The sequence below is a fragment of the Phycodurus eques genome, chromosome 3 (assembly GCF_024500275.1).
Source record: "Phycodurus eques isolate BA_2022a chromosome 3, UOR_Pequ_1.1, whole genome shotgun sequence".
NCBI classification, from domain to species: Eukaryota; Metazoa; Chordata; class Actinopteri; order Syngnathiformes; family Syngnathidae; genus Phycodurus; species Phycodurus eques.
The window spans coordinates 4,899,549-4,917,780 of NC_084527.1; the positions used below are offsets into that span (position 1 = coordinate 4,899,549).

An 18,232-nucleotide genomic window follows, 5' to 3' on the forward strand; every position below is an offset into this window, starting at 1 on the left:
CACCATCAAAGTCGTTGGCAAGACATTTGGTGAGGTCTACGGCAGTCACCCCCCCTCCCCCCCCCCACCCCACGTTTACAAATCCTGCAAGACCACAGTGGCATGACGCGTGCGCGCGAGTTTGTAAAATAATCCTCCACTCCTGCTTGCTCTCTTCCCAGTTTGACTTCTCGGAAGGCTGAACTTTATCCTCATTTTAGATCATCTAAATAACCCAGCATCAATATTAAGCGTTGATAATAATAATAATAATACACACATCTACCTTTACAATAAAAAAAACGTTTATTTTCATAATCAACACATACAGTACATTAACATAAAAAGTGCAATATGCATTATAACTACAGCAATGTACAGTACAAAAGTTACTGCATAAGTATATATTAAAAAAAAAATCATGGTTATCAAAAATGTGTATCGTGATCGTAGTTTTAAAAAGTGGATATGAGCGTAACAGCCTGACAGCAATAAGCCCAACAACTCCCTCAAGTTTTTTTCCATTTCTCCCAGATGTGCAAAATGTTGAACAGCAGTGAGAGCATTTAAATACTTGATTGACATGATGACTCTATTGTACGGCTTCAATTTGATGAAACAGCCATAGAGCTTTGGTTTTTCACATTTAAAAAACAATGACTGTGATGTTGGCAATCCTCAAGGATGACTTTTTCTCATTGATATCTTGTCAAAAATGTTCACAGAACTAGAAAGGGAAAGACCATTTCTGATATGAATTTCTTGATCTGTGTTATTATATTCGACAGATTTCAAGTCCAAACAACATGACTGCTCACTGTTTTCACAAAGTTCACTGAAGGGAATGATGAGGTGGATAACATTACTCTAATGTTATTTTGGAAGATAGCTTGTTGTGTACCAGTATACATAATTTAAAAAAAAAAAGAAGTGCAAAGGAACAACATACTCAGAAATTATTCTGATGTGTGTTGAAGACTAAAAAGCCTAACTCACTCCACTTTTCCTTTCATTCACTCATGCATCGTCACTCATCAATTCCATAACTTGATCTCAACGTCAACGAGAAACGGCTCTCCATGAATTCGACATGAAGGCCTATGGCATCTAAAACAAAGAACAGTGTAGTAAACAACTCTACAATTATGAACACTTTCACAACGCTTTGACTGGAAAAAGGTTTGTCAATTAACAATAATACTACTTTGTACCGGACTGGTTTAAAAAAAAAAAAAAAAAAAAAAAAAAAAAAAAAATGCAGACGGGCCCATACCAGGAACTATGGGCTGTGAATTAAAGGTTGTTCTTAGCCTCTTATCCTTCTGCCTAAAACGTTGTGCCTCTCTGGTCTCAAACGTAAGGCACTTGTTTATCCCAACCAAGTCAGAGGTGAACTGATGGCTTTCCTTGTCAGATACAGCAATATGACTTTCACTGTCAAAGTAGATTGACAAACAATGTGGCAAATAAGTGAATGCTTTGTATATATTCTTTTTGTTTGTTTGTTTGTTTCCACAATCTGTACAACCCTCTACAGCGCTACATGGTGGTGATGAGGGGGACCTGGAGTACCACCGTGCGTGTCAGCTTATGGGCTCCCCTGCTAGAGCTTTCTCTGGAGTGTGCAGGTCCTTGCAGGGTCGGAATTGAGCAGGGGTGGCAGGGGACTCCCATTCCACGCTGTGAGCTGGCTCCGGGGACAGCGAGAGAAGCAGTAGTGTTCCTGCATCTGAAGAGCAGGCAGAGCACAGGTCCTCAGAGGAGAGATTGAGGCTGTCCAACTTGGCCAGCGAGTTGGACCGTTTGAGCCTGGACGACACAGTGAGGCCCGCCAGACGCATGCGTGTCTCAATCTCCTGCGCCCTCTGACGTACGAGGCCGGGCTTTCCTCTCACGCTGCGTAGACTGTCACTGCTAGAGCTGCGTGTCAGGGTGGTGCCGTGAGGCGAGGAGGTGGGGGTGAGCATCCCTGACCCCACCACCCCCGACAAGGCTTCATTGGTGAGTGGAACAACCAGGGGCTCTAACCTTACTTGGCACGGTGTAGAGGATTTCATCAAGTCTCTAGGAAAGCCAGGGAACTCATCCTCTTCGTTTTGAAAGTTCTTCTTGGACATTTGACATTCGTGCAAAGGCTTCAAGGAATGCAGGCTCTCATGGGTCAAACCCGAAAGTCTCTCCAGTCTCTCTGCGTGGCGGCGCACCACACCTGACCTCTGCAGCTCCACAAAAGTGTCCTGCTGGTTTAGGTAGCAAGCCATGGCTGATGTATCTCTGTGAAACTCCATCGCCAGCAGCTCAGGGAGAGCCTCTGAAGAGGTTACAGACAGCCTATTTTCACACTCTATGTTTACATGCAACATATCACCACAGTCCTGCACCCCTAAAACATGAAGGGAGTCCGCTGGCGGCTGCGGTAAATCAGGGAGAGCTGAAGAACCAAAGGAAGCACTGTTGGCACAGTCGGACAGGGACAACATTGAACACTGGAGGTCTTCAGAAGAGGTCTGGGGTAGCAGAAATGGAGCACTTAGGACTTCAGGAGGACTGAGCTTAAGGCAAGGATCTGAAACAGAGGTTGGCGAAATGTCCTTCTGCTTGGAATTAAAATCCCTCTGTGAACATAAAGACACATCAGCTGCAAGAGGGGCAGCTTTTCCCTAAACAGAAAAAAGTGAAAATGTTAGTATGACATATAACAAATAAAAAGTCTCAATTTAATGTTTCCAAATACAAGCTCACATTAAAGTTCTGGTGAGAGGTAAAACAGTTGTTGTTGTTGGAATTTTCATTCAGGGTTGCCAGGTCCATGCCATTGCCGTCCACATCGCCTTCGACCTCCACATCCTGCGTTTCCTCTGCGCCTCCGCCTCGATCGCCACCCCCTCCGGCATCTGGCTGCATCAGTACCTCCATGTCTGCCTCCTCCTTTTGCACATCGTCTTCATCCTCTTCCTCCACTGTGCTAAACTCCAGTCGCAGACGCAGCTCCTCCAGGGGCTCTGGGCCGCGATTGCAGGTCTGGGCTGCCGTGCCCTTCGCTGTAGACCCAAAATGGGGAAGCCCCAGACCCTCTCGCCCATCGAATGCCTCATCGTCCAGCAGAGCGTCTCGCTCCACATCCTCGATTTCAATGAAGACTTTCTCCATGCCAAGAAGAGGAGGGCCACGTACCGGTGTTGAGGGCTCGCTGTCCAGCGCAGAGTCAGACAGCCTCCGGAAATAATAGTTGTTGTAGGCGGGGTCGATCTCCAGTGCCACTTTTCGGCAGGGGGAGGGGCACGCTGCACCTTTATCGGGCAGCATATCTTCACAGCAGGGAGACATGGTTGGCTCTGGCGTCAGGTGGTCTCCCTCTTCCTCACCACAGCACTGGGCCGACACCTGCTGGCCCTCGGCCATCTCACAGTCTGCGTCTGGATGCCACAGCTTGTTGTGACGCTGTTTGCTGAATGTAGAAGCAAAGGCCAAGTCACAGTCTGACATATATGAACAAGTTAAGAAAAGATTTCAAGCGATGCACTGTACCTCGCATCAAGGATGCCCTCGTACTCTGCCAGCTGTCTCATGAAACTTGGGTTCGGTCGTGTGATGCTCCTCTTTTCCTTGACAAAGTTGTACGCTTTCTCTAGCGACCAGCCGTACTCTTTCATGGCGTACGCAATGACTGTGGAGGCAGATCGGCTGACACCCATCTTGCAATGAACAAGACACTTGGAGTAGTTCTTTCTGTAGGGGAGAAGGTTCAAGTCATTAACTAACATTTTATGAATGTACGTTACACACAAATGGAAACGTTAGCGATATTCAGATTCTGGGTGACATTTGAGGATGAACCAAAAATGCAATATAACCTTTCCAGGTGAACTTAAATTGACCTTCCCGAAACTGTTGAATGCACATGTCCAACTGTTCAATGTTTCACTACTTTTTGCACAACTTGCTGTTCTCCGACAAGGAATTGAATGTCAAAATTCACAACTGGTGTGCTTGAGCCATGAATCAACTAATACATTTCCTGGTTCTATTAGAATTGGTATTGAGAGAGTAGTCTTCATCATGCTGAATCCCGAGCGCAACATGACGCCTAACAACTGATCAATAGTACCTTGTCATTGAGAGGCTTCAAACTGAATGTTTTCGGAGGGAGTTGGCCACTGAGTTTACAATGTCACCCAGTGTCGTCACCAGGTTACAACAGAGATACAGAAAGACTGGAAGAGTAACCGAAAGGCGTAAAAGCGAACATTCTTAGAAATGTATTGGTCCATTCGTGGATCAAACATTTGTTGTGAATTTTGCCATTGAGGTCCTTGTTGGAGAACAGACAGTTGTGTAACAAGTACTGAAACATAGTTGGGCATATGCATTCAAATGTTTCGGGAACCTTCTAGAAACGTTATAGTGAATTTTACGTCCATCTTGATATTTCACCCGAAAGCCGAATATCCCTAACTCTTTGTAAGTAGTATACATTGACTGGCCACTTAAACTGCTTGTCAATGTTAATACCTAACCAGACAATCACATAGTGGCACCCCAATGCATGTAGACAATTCATGTATGAATAACTGATTGCACAGATGGGCAAGATGTTTTTCTATTCCTGCAGGACTCACTTCGCTTTAACAATGAAGTTGTACGTATCGTTCCAGTGAGCCAGCAGGTCAGTGGCCTCTTCGTCGTACACACGTATGTTGTGATAACTGAATGTGCCTGGAAAAAAGTTGTCTATCTCTCTGGTAACATTGAGGATATATCCCACCCTGAAAAAGAGAGACATAGAGGTCATTCTTTCCTGCTTAGATTCCTATGTCAATATATTTTGCATGCGTGTCGACTATCACAGTCCCTCCACAACGATAAATAAATCACCCCGTCTCTTGCAGTTCTTCCAAATTTGATGCATTCCACTCAGAGCCCTGCAAAGAAAGAATAAATATATTGGTGAGACGAAGTATATTAGTATTATTATTATCCTTTCAGACGACTTGGTGATCCAGTATAAGCTTTGCTACCAGGTAGACATGGTCAAAGATGAGTGTAGCTTTGTCCATCTGGCCCAAAATCAACAGCATCTCATTGTCGATGAACTCTTTGAATTCCTTCAGGTTGCAGCTCATGTGCTGCTCCAACTCAGTGCGGATCTAACAAAAATGTAATAGCAAACAACTCATGAACAAGTGTGCATCTTCTCCATGATCACAAAATATTTTTATTACAACTTGACTTTAAAATTTTACACAAACTATACAAATATTTGCGTAGATGTGTTTATAGCTGCTTTGGTTGAGAACAATGTTTTCTCTTGTGGTCAAACTGAATTGAGTCAGCTGAAGTGAAATTAACTCTTGCTGAGCAGATTGCACATTTTTTGACAATAAAACAAAACAAAACTAATATTTGCCCAACAGGCGAAAAGGTTACTACACTGCTACAGCAGCAAATAGCAAAGTCAGAACACAAGCAGTATCAAAACAATAAAGAATAAAAATGTCCATGAGCCTAGTAATAAGTAAGCGTAACGATGTAAGTAAATGAAAAACACGCAATGGAATCAAGTGAGTTGTATTAACCTGTTTGCATGTGACATTCTCAAGATCCTGGCATGTCATGATGCTTCGGAGTTTGGCTCTGATAAGGCACTCGGTCCTCTCTCTCTCCGAAGGCCTGTCAGAGAGTTTTATTTACGTCTTGACACTCAGGAGGTTATAAATTATATAAATTAGAAATTACACACTTACAACACCAAGTTTTGAACAGAATTAGCTGACATAAGTTTGAGATTTTTATGTAATTTATGATGACTGACTTGTCGACAAACATAGTGGGCGAGTCTGGACGTGTGGATTCCAAGTCCTTCATTGTGTTCCATTCATTGATGCAACTCTGCTCTGAAGCAATGCAGCTTTCATAATAACCCATCCAAGTGAGAGCCATACCCCCGGGGAAATAGTTGTATCTGCGGGACACCTCGCAAGCTTTGTGGAGCACCTGAAGAGCTGACCTAGTTTGAGGTAAAGATTGTGGAGGGCAGTTAGACTGTTAAATTGTTGCAGACATACAAGTTAACCCATAAATGTGCTATTTTTTTTATTCAAACTCAATGCATGTGCAAAACTCTCATTTCCACCAGGTGGCATACTGCTGCATACGGTAAGCAAAAAAAACATTTTTCATGCAGATTGGCTGCAAAGGAGATTTGTTGTGCTGTGTCTTGAAACAAGACTTCTGCACATCACCACTAGTATGGCTGCAGAGGAATACTCACCACATAGCCTGCACTGACACAGGTTTGAAGACATGAGTCCGCCCTGCAGTGTTCACAGTAAAGCCCCTGAGGTGAAAACAAAACAGATTTCCAGCTCGCAGAGTGACATGGCATACACTGTTGTTTGCAGTGTCGATATGCAGGGAAATATTACTGTGGCACTCACCCATCTCCATCCAGATGGATTTTACTGTCACTCCACAGAGGCAGCACCATGCCGATCGAACAGCTTTTGCTGGAAGGAATATGAAAACATTATCTGGTGTTGAATTAGCAAATACATTACATTACACTATCAGAAGAGCAAAAGATGCGTGTGACTGAGCACAAAACAGAAATCACAACAACAACAACAAAATCTTACCCACACACGGCAATGTGGGTGTTATTCATATAAACAGTATTAGAGCGGTATTCTCACCAGTCCTTGTTAGTAAAGTCGATTCCCAGTAGGATGTTCTCCTCTGTGTCCTGCCGTCCACTGGTGTACACGACTACCATGTATCGCACACGATCTAACCATGCACTCTCCAGCCGCACGGCCTACTCATGGACACACAATGTACATTCATTTCAAAGTCATGTTACAGCTGTATTCGTGCTCATGGTGAGAAAGCTTTTTACTACTACTACTATTTGTACAGCGGCCACACCACGTTACATGCAATCTCTGTAAAGAAAATTGTCTTATTATTTGTATGTTGGTAACAGGCAATCTAACCAGCACGTCTGTTTCATACTGTCAGGCTTCTCACTAACCGATGCACACAAAGGAAACATTTGGTCATGCTCTTAAAACCTGCTCTCACAACTGATAATTACAAAGAACAAGTAGAGTATCTTTAGCACACAATAAAAAGCATTCTACAGGGTTAATTGTGCCAGGTAAGCCACTGGCATGTACTGGATGTGTGTGTAGGTTTTTGTTTATTAGCGTTGGTACGCTTATAGTGCATGTGGTAACTATTCACAGCGCTTCACCTTTTTAACATTTTGTTATGTTTCATCCTTTCCATAAGATTATTTTTTCACTCCAACGCGCATATGACAATGTGAAAAGTTCAAACATTTCTGGGGGGAGATTTTTGCAAATGTATTAACAAGAAATCACATCTCCAGTGCATCCTGTTTCCACTGATCATCCTTGAGATAATTCTACAGCTGAATTGGAGTAAATTCACTCTGGTAAATTCATTTGACTAGACATGACTTGAAAAGGCACACATCTGCCTATATAAGGTCCAAATGTTGACAGTGCATGTCAGAGCACAAACCAAGCATGAAGTCAAAGGAATTGTCAGTAGAGGCACATATCTAGGGAAGGGTAGAAAAATAAATCTCCTGCTTTGAAGGTACCAATGAGCACAGAGACAGACAGAGTTCTGAATATGGCTGTGCACCGACGCTCTCCATCCAACTTGATTAGAGTTTGAAAAGAGGAATGGGCAAAACTGGCCAAAGATGGGGATGCCAAGCTTCTGGCATCATATTCAAAAAGATGAGGCTGTAATTGCTAGCAAATGAGTATCACCAAAGTATTGAGCAGAAGCTGTGATTACTTATGTATGTGTAATTTCGTCGTCTTTTATTTGAAATAAATTAGCATTTGTTTAATGTTGTAATTAAAGGGTGCCCGTGTGTAGAATTTTGAGGAAAAAATAATTTATTACAATTTGGAATAAGGCCGTAACATAACCATACTGTATGCTGGAAAGGTCAAGTGCTTTGAATACTTTACGGATGCACAATATGTTGTTTCTCACCAGTTTGATCCGGTCCTCTGAGCGAAGAATATTTATCATCACCTGTAGGTGTTGCGGTAAGTCCCCTGTTAAAAAAATAATTAAATTAATTAAATTAAAACAAGTGTCAGTGATTCAATTTCAAGGTTAAATAATTCTAAGGAGTGCTAACAGTCCTCCACTTTCAAATATCCAGAGACGTTTTATTTATTTTTTTAACTCGGTTTTCCTATTTTAACATGAACAACAAAACAATAAATGATTCTCATTGTTACATCCCTCCTTAAGATTTATCAGTTAAACTGGATTGTGAAACATGGTGTGTGCAGGATCAACTGCGATGACAGACAGCTGTTGATGGGAGGCCAACATTGTTAATTACAACCTTTGGCATAAAACGGAAAGTACAGTGTTTGGTAACGTATATTGCAACATAACGTCATTTCTAGCCTCAAGTCTTAAAATCTAAATCCTAATAAGAATATGAATTATGCATCAGGGTGTTAAGGTGCCGAATGAGAGCAGTCGCAACAGAATATTGTAGCATACAAACTGTATAGAAATCTGATGTGTAAAAGGGTTATTCTTCATTTCTCGTCGCGCTGGAGTTACATTATAAACCATGAAATATTATCCATTCACTCATGAAACATGACAAAGATAAAACACTGTATGACAATATGTTTTTGATGAATGTAATCTGGTGTACATTCTTCAAGTGTGTTTTGGATAAACTCGAGTGGATCAAACAGTTATGTGTTAAAGTATATTCATGGCCTGAGTTTACATGGCTCTAAGGCAGCCAAGTTGGCATGGCACCTATTCAATAAGTGTCAACCAGTCAGAATCCAAAACATAAGAATAGAGTTCTAAGAATGATTTATTACGTTTCCACTTTGTTTATAGGAATGGTTCAGACAAGCTGAATGAGTGCGAGGCGTCAAGCAAGGTGGAAAAACCTGTCACCATGACCGATTGACAATGCAATTTAGCTAATCATGATAATTGCATTGCATGACATCGGAAATACGTAATAACCAGAATGAATAAAAAAATAATCAGGTCAAACCCAAAGGTACACTCACACATGTACGAACGGGCATGCACCAGTCTGTACAGGCTATTTCCTCCTAAAACTTTACCAGCTAAGGCTACACCTACACCTAACTGACACCCATGATTCACAAGTCAAAGTGACTACATAGGACTGATTAAATAACCACACCCCAAATCATGCAGTCTTAGCAACTCAGGGCTGAATGGTTACATCTTTTGTCTTCCACAATGAGTGCATTTGGACCAGTTATTGAACAGAATTTTATTTCAGACAGTGTTATAATCAAACACACAATTCAAAAGATACAAAAAAAATATTTCCAAACAGCTGGCCGAAAGGTTTAGGGCTGAAACTAAAAGCTTATAAATGCTCTGACCCAGATCACAATCTTCATTTAAAAAAAAAAGAAATGGTCTCCGTTGAGCCTTTTCAGCAAAAAAATAACAACAGACACGTAACCAAGTAAAAAATTAACAATCCTAATCGACGACTGGAAAAAAATAAATCAGCCATAATAGTTCACAAAAACACAATAGCTCAACATGCATCTATCAAATTTTCCACTTCACTATATTTACATTAACTAACCACTTTGTTTGTATTTCTCTAGTATATGAAGCTTTACATTTCTTTTATAGTGTGCAGCTGTTCCACTTTTAATTCCACAACTTCACCCCAGGGACAGCCATGCACATGCTTTTCAGTGTGATGCACATGACTGTTGTAAATTCCTTGCCCCCCTTAAATCATAATTCCCACCTCTGTCATTATATCTTTTGTGGACGTTAAATGGTAATACATTATGTCTTGCTTCGTACACTATTTGTGCACTTTTAAAATCCACAAAAAAAATAAATCGTTGCTATGTTCATAATAACCTAAATTGTTCACTAATCTGACGGTTCTACTTTGCATAGTGCATATTGGTTGTACAGTGCCCTTGTCGATGTTACTCCACACAGTAAGAAAAAGCGACCGTTGGATATTTGTTGTGGTTCTCACCTGCATGTTTGTGGTGAGGATGCACTTTTTGGCCCTGCTGGGAGCTCCCTTGCTGTAGGAAGAGCGCAGCACCCTTCACCATAAAGAAGCTCTCACTCAGGCTGGAAAAGACAAAAGAGACTTCAGTTTACATCAGAAGATGCTCCAGATCAGCGTGCAGCATTCATAATACACCTTTCCCATAGCCGGACTTTTAGGATATTATGCCTTTGACCAGCCTTTTCCACACTCAAGGTCTTTTTTGATGGATGTTTGTTTTATTAAATTCATAAGCGCTTTAATGTGGACTCTCTCATTTTCAGTGAGTTCCCAATGATTTACCATTTGGAACAGGAGTGAGGAATTTAAAGCTGAATTCACCTTTCTATACCAACAGTTGAGCTGGCTCACTGAGCTTCACTGATAAATTATTCAAGATAAACGATCAACAATGAAAATGTTTTTGTTTTTCTTTGTTACCTTCAACACTAACACAATTTGACAAATTAATGAAGAACTAATGATGTGTCTTACTATTTTTTTGCGAACTTTGTTTTGTATAACAATATATTCAAAACTTTACAGATAAGAATAATTATATTTTAGCATTAAAAATAATCTAGTTAAATACCTATATACTGGTGTAATAACTATCAGAGAAACAAATTATATCGTAATTATCAGTTCTGATAATTCATAAACCTTAGATTGGGTTGTGACCAAATACATTTTTTTAGCACCATATATAACTATTTAATGACCATACATTATTTATTTTTTGTATCTTTGTAAATTTCTACTTTGGCTCTTGAGCTGAAAAGGTTTTGGAAACCTTACTATAGAACAAAGAAATTAAGTGACATTCGAAGATACGCATGCATCTGGTATTATGTTTCAAAATTGTGTCACGTCTGTAAGTTGAGCTTTTTTGCCTGGCTGAGTTCTTAAAACATTGTGAATGTTAACAAATTCACGCATTTTATCAGAAATCCAAGTACATTCCAAAGATGAAAAAATAAATAAAACAAATTCTAGCTTTTTCAAGAAATGGGCTACTGAGACTCAGGAGTAGGGCATTAGTCACTTGACAAATTCCATATTTAAATGAAGGGTTCAGTTAATGTAAAAAATAAAATCAAAAATAGTATTACACTCAGCTGAGCGAAGAAGCCTGAAGACTACTCGTCTTGTTTACTTGTTCTCTCTTAGCTTTGGCTGGATGCAGTACAATACTGAGTGACATCAAGTTCCAAGATCCACCATAACTGAGTAAGTATGACTAACTATTCACACCTGCCTATAAAATTCATGTATTTTCAGCTTTGGCTCAGCAGTTGTCAACAAGATGACATCGGTGAATAATAAAATAGTCAAGTGATTCCTCCAGGTTGACTTGGGTTATTCCATGTATTTGAAAATCAATGTGAGCACATTCATCCTTGGACTTGGCAGGAGGATGGTGCCTGCCTCCTCTGGAGGCAAACCATGACATCATAAGGAAAATTCTAAACTGTTGAACGAAAGCTACACACTGTAATTCAGGTAATTACGAAAGACTAAGAATAACATAACCTTTTCCCCAAACACTGTTGAAAAGTGCAGTCATTCGTGTCAGAAAGTCTGTTAATTAAACTCATCACACGAAAGACAGAAATGAGCAATACAGGGCGATGCAATTACTGTACCTCCAGTATCTTCAATGTAATACTATCTCACAGTATAATGGAATATTATCCAACAAAAGTACTGCAACAACGGGCCATTACTACAGAAACTAAAAATGGCAAAGACAAAATACAGGCCTTGTCAAACCACTGACTTACTGATTGATTACTGTAACTCACTGATTGATTATTGTGTTACTTCATCCGTACTGTATTGTTTTTGGTCTTGTCTGTTTATCGAAAGTGATGAGATTCAGTATCCATCATGATCAGGATTAGCACAAGAGGCATTCCAAGCAAATAGTCTGCAGTAGTAAGCAGAATGAAAGTAATAACATTTTCAAATCGCTCAACTGACAAAAAATATGCTGCTTCATTACACCAAATGTCAGCTAAAAAGAAAACATTTTGATTTCAATACGATAATACGAAAATTTTGCACAATACAGTTCTGCATACTAGTATAGTGCCTAAACATCCACAAGAGCAGGCCAGCACCGAACAGAACATTTTACAAGAACAATGGATTTCCCTTCTGTAAGCCTCACACTACATTCCCTCCGCCCTCGGCACCATAGGAAAAAAATAAAAGTTCCACAGAAACAAAGCATGTGGGTGGACACTTTTCGAATGAGGGTTTTTTTCTCACTGTAGTGGATTTAGTTTTAGTTTGTCGGATTTGTGAGATTTACTAGGGTCAGGAGGGCTCAGGCAATAATGGAAAAATATGAGGCTGAAGCAGCAACAGACGGAGCAGAAAAGGAAACAAACAGATTCTTGCTTGCTGCTCAGTATGGAGGACAAATTCCGGCTGCTCATTTCAACAACGAACTCAACACAAAGGTCAAAGGACTTAGACCGGGATAACTTCAGCTCATCCACAAACATATTTATATTTAAAAAAATAATAATAATAATACAAAAAGTATCAAAGCAAACATCAGACTGTGTGAAAATCTTCACTGGGATTCCACAACAACAGTCCCTCTCGAGTCATCCCTTTGTAGCTAACGTCTCCTGAACCATTTGCTGTAATAATAATAATAATGCCACCTATTTGTTTATACAAATGCACCATCATAAATATCCTGGTTGTGCATGTGACGTTTTTTTTTTAACATATTATCAACGTGCCAAAAGACTGAAAAGAAATCCTTCTGGTTTTCTGAAGTAGATCTGTGACATTTGTGTCATGTTAGTTCATTGATTAATTATTCAGTTTTCAGGCCTGGTGAGGACTGCCCAGTTTTAACAATATTGACTACTAATTTAAAATTTGCAAGCAGGGAATGAAAGTGAACATAACCAGAGTTTTCGTAGTATATTAGCTGTTTCCAGAAATTACTCAGCGATGTTAGTTCCCAGGCTAAAGAGTGTTAACTTCACTCACATGCGCTGCATCTCACTATGGGTCAACATAGCATTCTCCACAAAATAAGGTAGCGTCATCACAGCCTCCTGAATGGCTTCTACAAACAGATGCATCCTGTTGAATCCGCAAGCCACTTTCTCTTCACCAGCCTTGAGAAAACACGAGACATGAAACAGCACCGGTTTCGAGTCTCGACCCGATCGCTCTACTGAGTGACAGACAGCCTGGACTCATCCACTCCACTTGGTGCCGTTTAAGATTCCACTCCTTCTGGTGCCACCTCCCTCCTCTCAGCGTCTGTGGGTGCCTCTCAGACTGGATGGACATGCTGCAGTCTCCACCTGCCACCTGAAACTAACACAACCGTGCTTGTCTAATCGGTCTATACGGCTTCACAGTATCAAAAGCATTTCTTAAGCTTTCTTTTGCTGCAGACAGCACTCTCGGTGTTACGAGATGTATCTTTCCCACCCTTGAGCTGAAAATATGTGGTCTGGTCCTCCATTAGAATTGGCACATTGTCTTGCCAGCGCAAAGAAAATATTCACCTACAGGATCTTGTCTTTCAGTCTATAGTTTCCCAACCTTGATTAAGCCAAGGCACATAGATACAACGAAACACCACCAAAACAAAATGTCACAAAAAGTACACTTAAATAATAATCAATTTGCTAACAAATTTAATTAATCGTCATTCGCTGAGGGCAGCACGGTGATCGACTGGTTAGCACATCTGCCTCACAGTTCTGAGGACCCGGGTTCAAATCCGGCCTCGCCTGTGTTGAGTTGTTGCATGTTCTCCTACGTGCGTCTTCTCCGGGTATTCCGGTTTCCTCCCACATTCCAAAAACATGCATAGTAGTTGAAGACTCTAAATTGCCCGTAGGTGTGAATGTGCGTGTGACTGGTTGTTTGTTTATATGTGCCCTGCGATTGGCTGTCGACGAGTTCAGGATGTAACCCGCCTCTCGCCCAGAGTCAGCTGGGATAGGCTCCAGTACGCCCACGACCCTAGTGAAGCGAAGCGGTACCCTATGCCCTTGCAAGCAGCAGACCCTAACACTGAAGTAACTGGCCGAGTCAATTCATTTTAAATCGGGAAAACTAATGTGATGAACAAGACAATTGAGATTATGAGCTTGGTCACAACAAAACTTGTGCGTGAAGTTAGGACTGTAAATTACAACTGTAATATACAAGTCAGTCTGATATAAAGTCATCCTATGAAGCACAAATTTACTTGTGATTTCATTGCATGTGGGAGCGCAACAGTATGTGAGAAATGTGTGCAATCTTGAAGCGAGACGTGACTTGCCTCATGCACAGATGACTGCTTGCACGTCTATGGGTCAGTGCAGAGGCTGTTGGAAAACATATTGAGGCCCCGAGTGATTTTCCAAAACAATTCTCCATTATATAAAGACATGACACAAGCTTAACAATTGTTTTTTTTAATGAACTATTACATTTTTCATAGTATGATCAAATCTATATTTGTTTCTTATTTTAAATTGGCATGAACTGCAAATCTTTCCAAAACCTCTGTGCTACAGTAAGCTCACTTACCATATATGCAGCATTCAAATTTGTTTTTCGGATTTTTCTTTTTAAATCCAACGATCACTAAGGACAAATCTTTTATACCAATAGAAGAATATTACACGCAGCATTAATCTGCAAATTCAAACTCCTGCTTATCATACAATGAAAACCATTTAAATTTCAGTCTTGAAAATACAAAAAGCCCAGATGCCGAGAAAGTCAAGAACTACTAAAATGGAACAGTATGTTTAAAAAGAGGGGTTTATGTGTACTTTAAATACGCGACTTATCCATTGTTTGGCGTCATCAGACCGGGACACCAAATTGATGTGTTTGGCAGAGGTAAACTATCCTTTAGCCCGAGTTTCCTAAGATTACAGAAGAATACTAATTTCTTACGGTGCCAAAAAAAAACAATACAAAAAAAACACTTTACAAACCCGCTTATTGATTTGAAAAAAATAGACTCATCTGTTGAAAATATTTAGGGGGGAAAAGTGCAACGTTTTCACAACAGTACGCCAAACTCCTAAATAAATAAATAAATAAAAAGAATGGAAATGTTTTGCTGAAAATGCTACACTTCATGTTGTATTTTGGCCTGATTTTAAAGGGTTTAAGGTCAAGGAATATTTTTACGTTATATCAATTATTACTTTCATTTGTGAAAGGTTAAGGCCCTTTTTTACGCGGCACTTAACAAAGAGCCATCTGTGTGCTGCCGTGACGAAACGGCACAGCCCCATGTCGGTACGGCTGGCGGCAGTATGTGGTGCACACGCCTGCTGTCGTGGCTGGTGCATCCGAATTTAAAAAATGTCCACTCCGGGCAGCAGCGCGCTGCGATGACATCTCGGTGCATCCAATACAAGAATTTATGGAGGAATGGTTTTCAGAGTAACAAAAGGAAGAGATTTTGGCACAGCTGTACTTTGGAAACAGCATGGAAAGTAAAAAGCTATTACTGCGGCAACTGTCCCAGTGTCTTGAGCTCTGGCACACAAGACAAATGTCGTACCGTGATGTGGTAAAGAAAGCATAGTGATGGACAAAGAGCTCCACAACTTTGAATGTACCAGGTTGGTTAAAAGTGGAAAAAACATGTGATATTAGGATTTTTAACATGAAAAATGTTGCCTTAAAATAAAATACAGCATAGCCACACATACTTCACTTGTATCACATCTCTTCCTCCTGCTCATTTTAAGCAAAGCTAGGGTGATCCGTTTTAACTACTTTACATCCAAAATTCTCGTGAGAAAGAAACATTCAGAAATGGCTTCAAACTGACTCTAATTTCTCCTTTGCTGACGCCAACTCTTCAGCTGCCATTGCAGAGCTCACTAAATGCCTCACAGACCAATTTCACCAGTCATTAACAGCAATCGTGTATCATGTGACAGAAGCGCAACACGAAGCTTGCACTCACTTACACACTTTTTACATTGCCAACAAATCTCATCATGCATTGCAACTTTTACCACCGCACAGCCAGATTAAGTGCTATATAGTTTGCTAACTGTGATGCATCTATTTTGCGGTTGTGTATGTATGGAGGCTTAAGACCTTAAGACTTACCTTTGATTCATCCGCCGTTCATCTTCGCTCCCAAAATCCTGGAATAGAGATTGTCATGATTACACTATGCATTTTTAATAGTAGAATACAGGCAAACTAAAACTTTACAAAAGATTAGACAAAGAAAACAGACCAAAGAAGTCCACTTTGATGTGCTCCGGGAAAGCAGCACATAATACTGTAATGATCATTCTAAGCCAATGAAATAAGCATTACCAATACTTGCGTTACAAATGTGGAGCACAGAAAAATATACTAGTAGTACTAATGATATAAGAGTTGACTCAATTTACATTAATGTTATACTGAACAAGTGTACCTAATGGAGTGGTTGGTGAGGGGATATGCAGATGAGGAGTATGTTCATTTATGATCAATTATTACGCATGATATTTCATTTCCCATCCTACCCTCTTGTACTGTAAAAAGGGTGAATCAAGCTTAAAATACAAGCTACTCAACATTAGCATCATTTCTGTGTATGCGCTGTTTTCTTGCAGTAGTAGTACTCCATCACTGCACCCACTCCTCGTCGAGTCGATGACATCATAGCTGCAGCAGCTTTAACGGTTCCATGTCACCGGACATCTGCGGGCTGTGCCAGCCACTACAGATGCATTATTAAATTAGCAGCATGAAAAAAATATAATAGCAGGGACTGCTGCACAAATGAAAACAATTACAGTGTAATCGCAGTGTCCTTGTATGCTTAACACCGTGGTATTGGTACAAGGTTATTTCAATACCCCTTTGAGTTGATTTAAGATAGCTATGGCCAAAACATACATGTCATTTAAAATAAAAAAGCAGATATTATTACTCGAGATCTAGTTTACACTAAGAATGACAACTGAATACGATGCAATACAGAGATCTCAGACAGGTATTACTTTAACAATATTTATCATTTCGGTTGTAGTTCACAGAGGTGCATAATATTCAGAGATGTCACCTTTCGTGACGCTAAATAAGGTCAGCAAAACAGACACTTCACTACGAGACAGTGCAGTTGTACACTTTTAACATGGGTGATTGTTAAACTTGATAGCTAGCGCCCCCATCCGACAGTGAAGACGAGGCTAACAACTGTGTTTAAAATTGAAATGGGAAGTTGCTGTCATTCAGAACCGAACATAAATGTCAGGTCAACCTCTCAAAAATGATACAATAAAGCCACTATGTGGGGCAATAATAAGTCTTTTACTCGACAAGTGTCTGGTTACTCCTCTAACGATGGCTTTCTAGAATCCAAACAGGAATATGACAAGCCATCCAAGAAAACACGAACGTCTCACGAGCTCTAATATCAAATGTCATAACAGTGGATAAAGGGCAGCTTGGAGGGGGGGGGGGGGTGCATGGTTTTCCTCTGTCTTAATAATGTTGTGCCGGGCAGACTATTTAATCGATTTAAATTAAATTAAAGCGTCATAATAACTGCTGGCCAGTCACGTCATGAACTAGCTAACGTTAGCTACATTGCTTCTAAGTCTAGCGCAAGCTCAACTTTATCCAATTTTACGCCTAACCGGGTAACCAAATGTAAAGTGTATTCTTTCTTTTGTAATCCCCCCCGCCCCCCCCGTGTCAATTAAAAATTCATTCATTCAACGTCAGTTCAACGAGCGTATACGGTAGATGCAATGTCGGGACAATATAGAGAAGCACTGGTTCGCAAAAACACAACGAACGGTAGCTAGCGGTCGTTTCAAGCAAAAGGGGCCTTTCTCCGGCAACATCGCCCCCAAAAACGCCACGACACCCCGGAGCGTTCGTTTTTGTTCGACAGACCTCGCCCGCAGTGGTGGTCGCGGTGCTGGCGGTGGACGCGGCGCTGGGGGTCGGGGACCGCTGCAGAGTAACTAACGCCATAGCTGGAAGCTGAAGACGCACCGGCGGCCGTTGTGGCCTGCTGAGCTGCCTGCTAGTGCTAGCTGGCCGGCTAGCGATCCGCCTGGCGCCTGCTGAATGAACAGATGGACGGAGGGCGCTAGACAGTAGACATCACGGACCTCGCGTCATGACACTTTCCATTGATTGGTACAG

General features: G+C 40.9%; 1 protein-coding gene across 4 annotated transcripts; it reads right to left on the reverse strand.

Moving 5' to 3' along the window:
• Window positions 1-262: 262 nt before the first annotated feature.
• On the reverse strand, window positions 263-18,154 carry ssh1a (slingshot protein phosphatase 1a). Of its 4 annotated transcripts, XM_061671621.1 has the most exons (16): window positions 13,615-13,881; window positions 13,246-13,420; window positions 13,085-13,163; window positions 10,052-10,152; window positions 8,014-8,078; window positions 6,672-6,793; window positions 6,417-6,485; window positions 6,251-6,316; window positions 5,792-5,986; window positions 5,556-5,649; window positions 4,998-5,126; window positions 4,855-4,901; window positions 4,599-4,745; window positions 3,508-3,708; window positions 2,722-3,427; window positions 263-2,639 (listed from the first exon to the last, which is right to left on the reverse strand). In XM_061671621.1, exons 2-16 carry the CDS (start codon window positions 13,391-13,393, stop codon window positions 1,563-1,565), a joined length of 3,246 nt encoding a protein of 1,081 aa, XP_061527605.1. In that variant the 5' UTR covers window positions 13,394-13,420; window positions 13,615-13,881; the 3' UTR covers window positions 263-1,562. The 4 variants fall into 4 exon arrangements, with proteins under 4 accessions (XP_061527605.1, XP_061527606.1, XP_061527607.1 ...); XM_061671622.1 differs by lacking the exons at window positions 13,085-13,163; window positions 13,246-13,420; window positions 13,615-13,881 and adding exons at window positions 16,187-16,224; window positions 17,978-18,154; XM_061671623.1 differs by lacking the exons at window positions 13,085-13,163; window positions 13,246-13,420; window positions 13,615-13,881 and adding exons at window positions 16,187-16,224; window positions 16,649-18,145.
• Window positions 18,155-18,232: the final 78 nt, after the last annotated feature.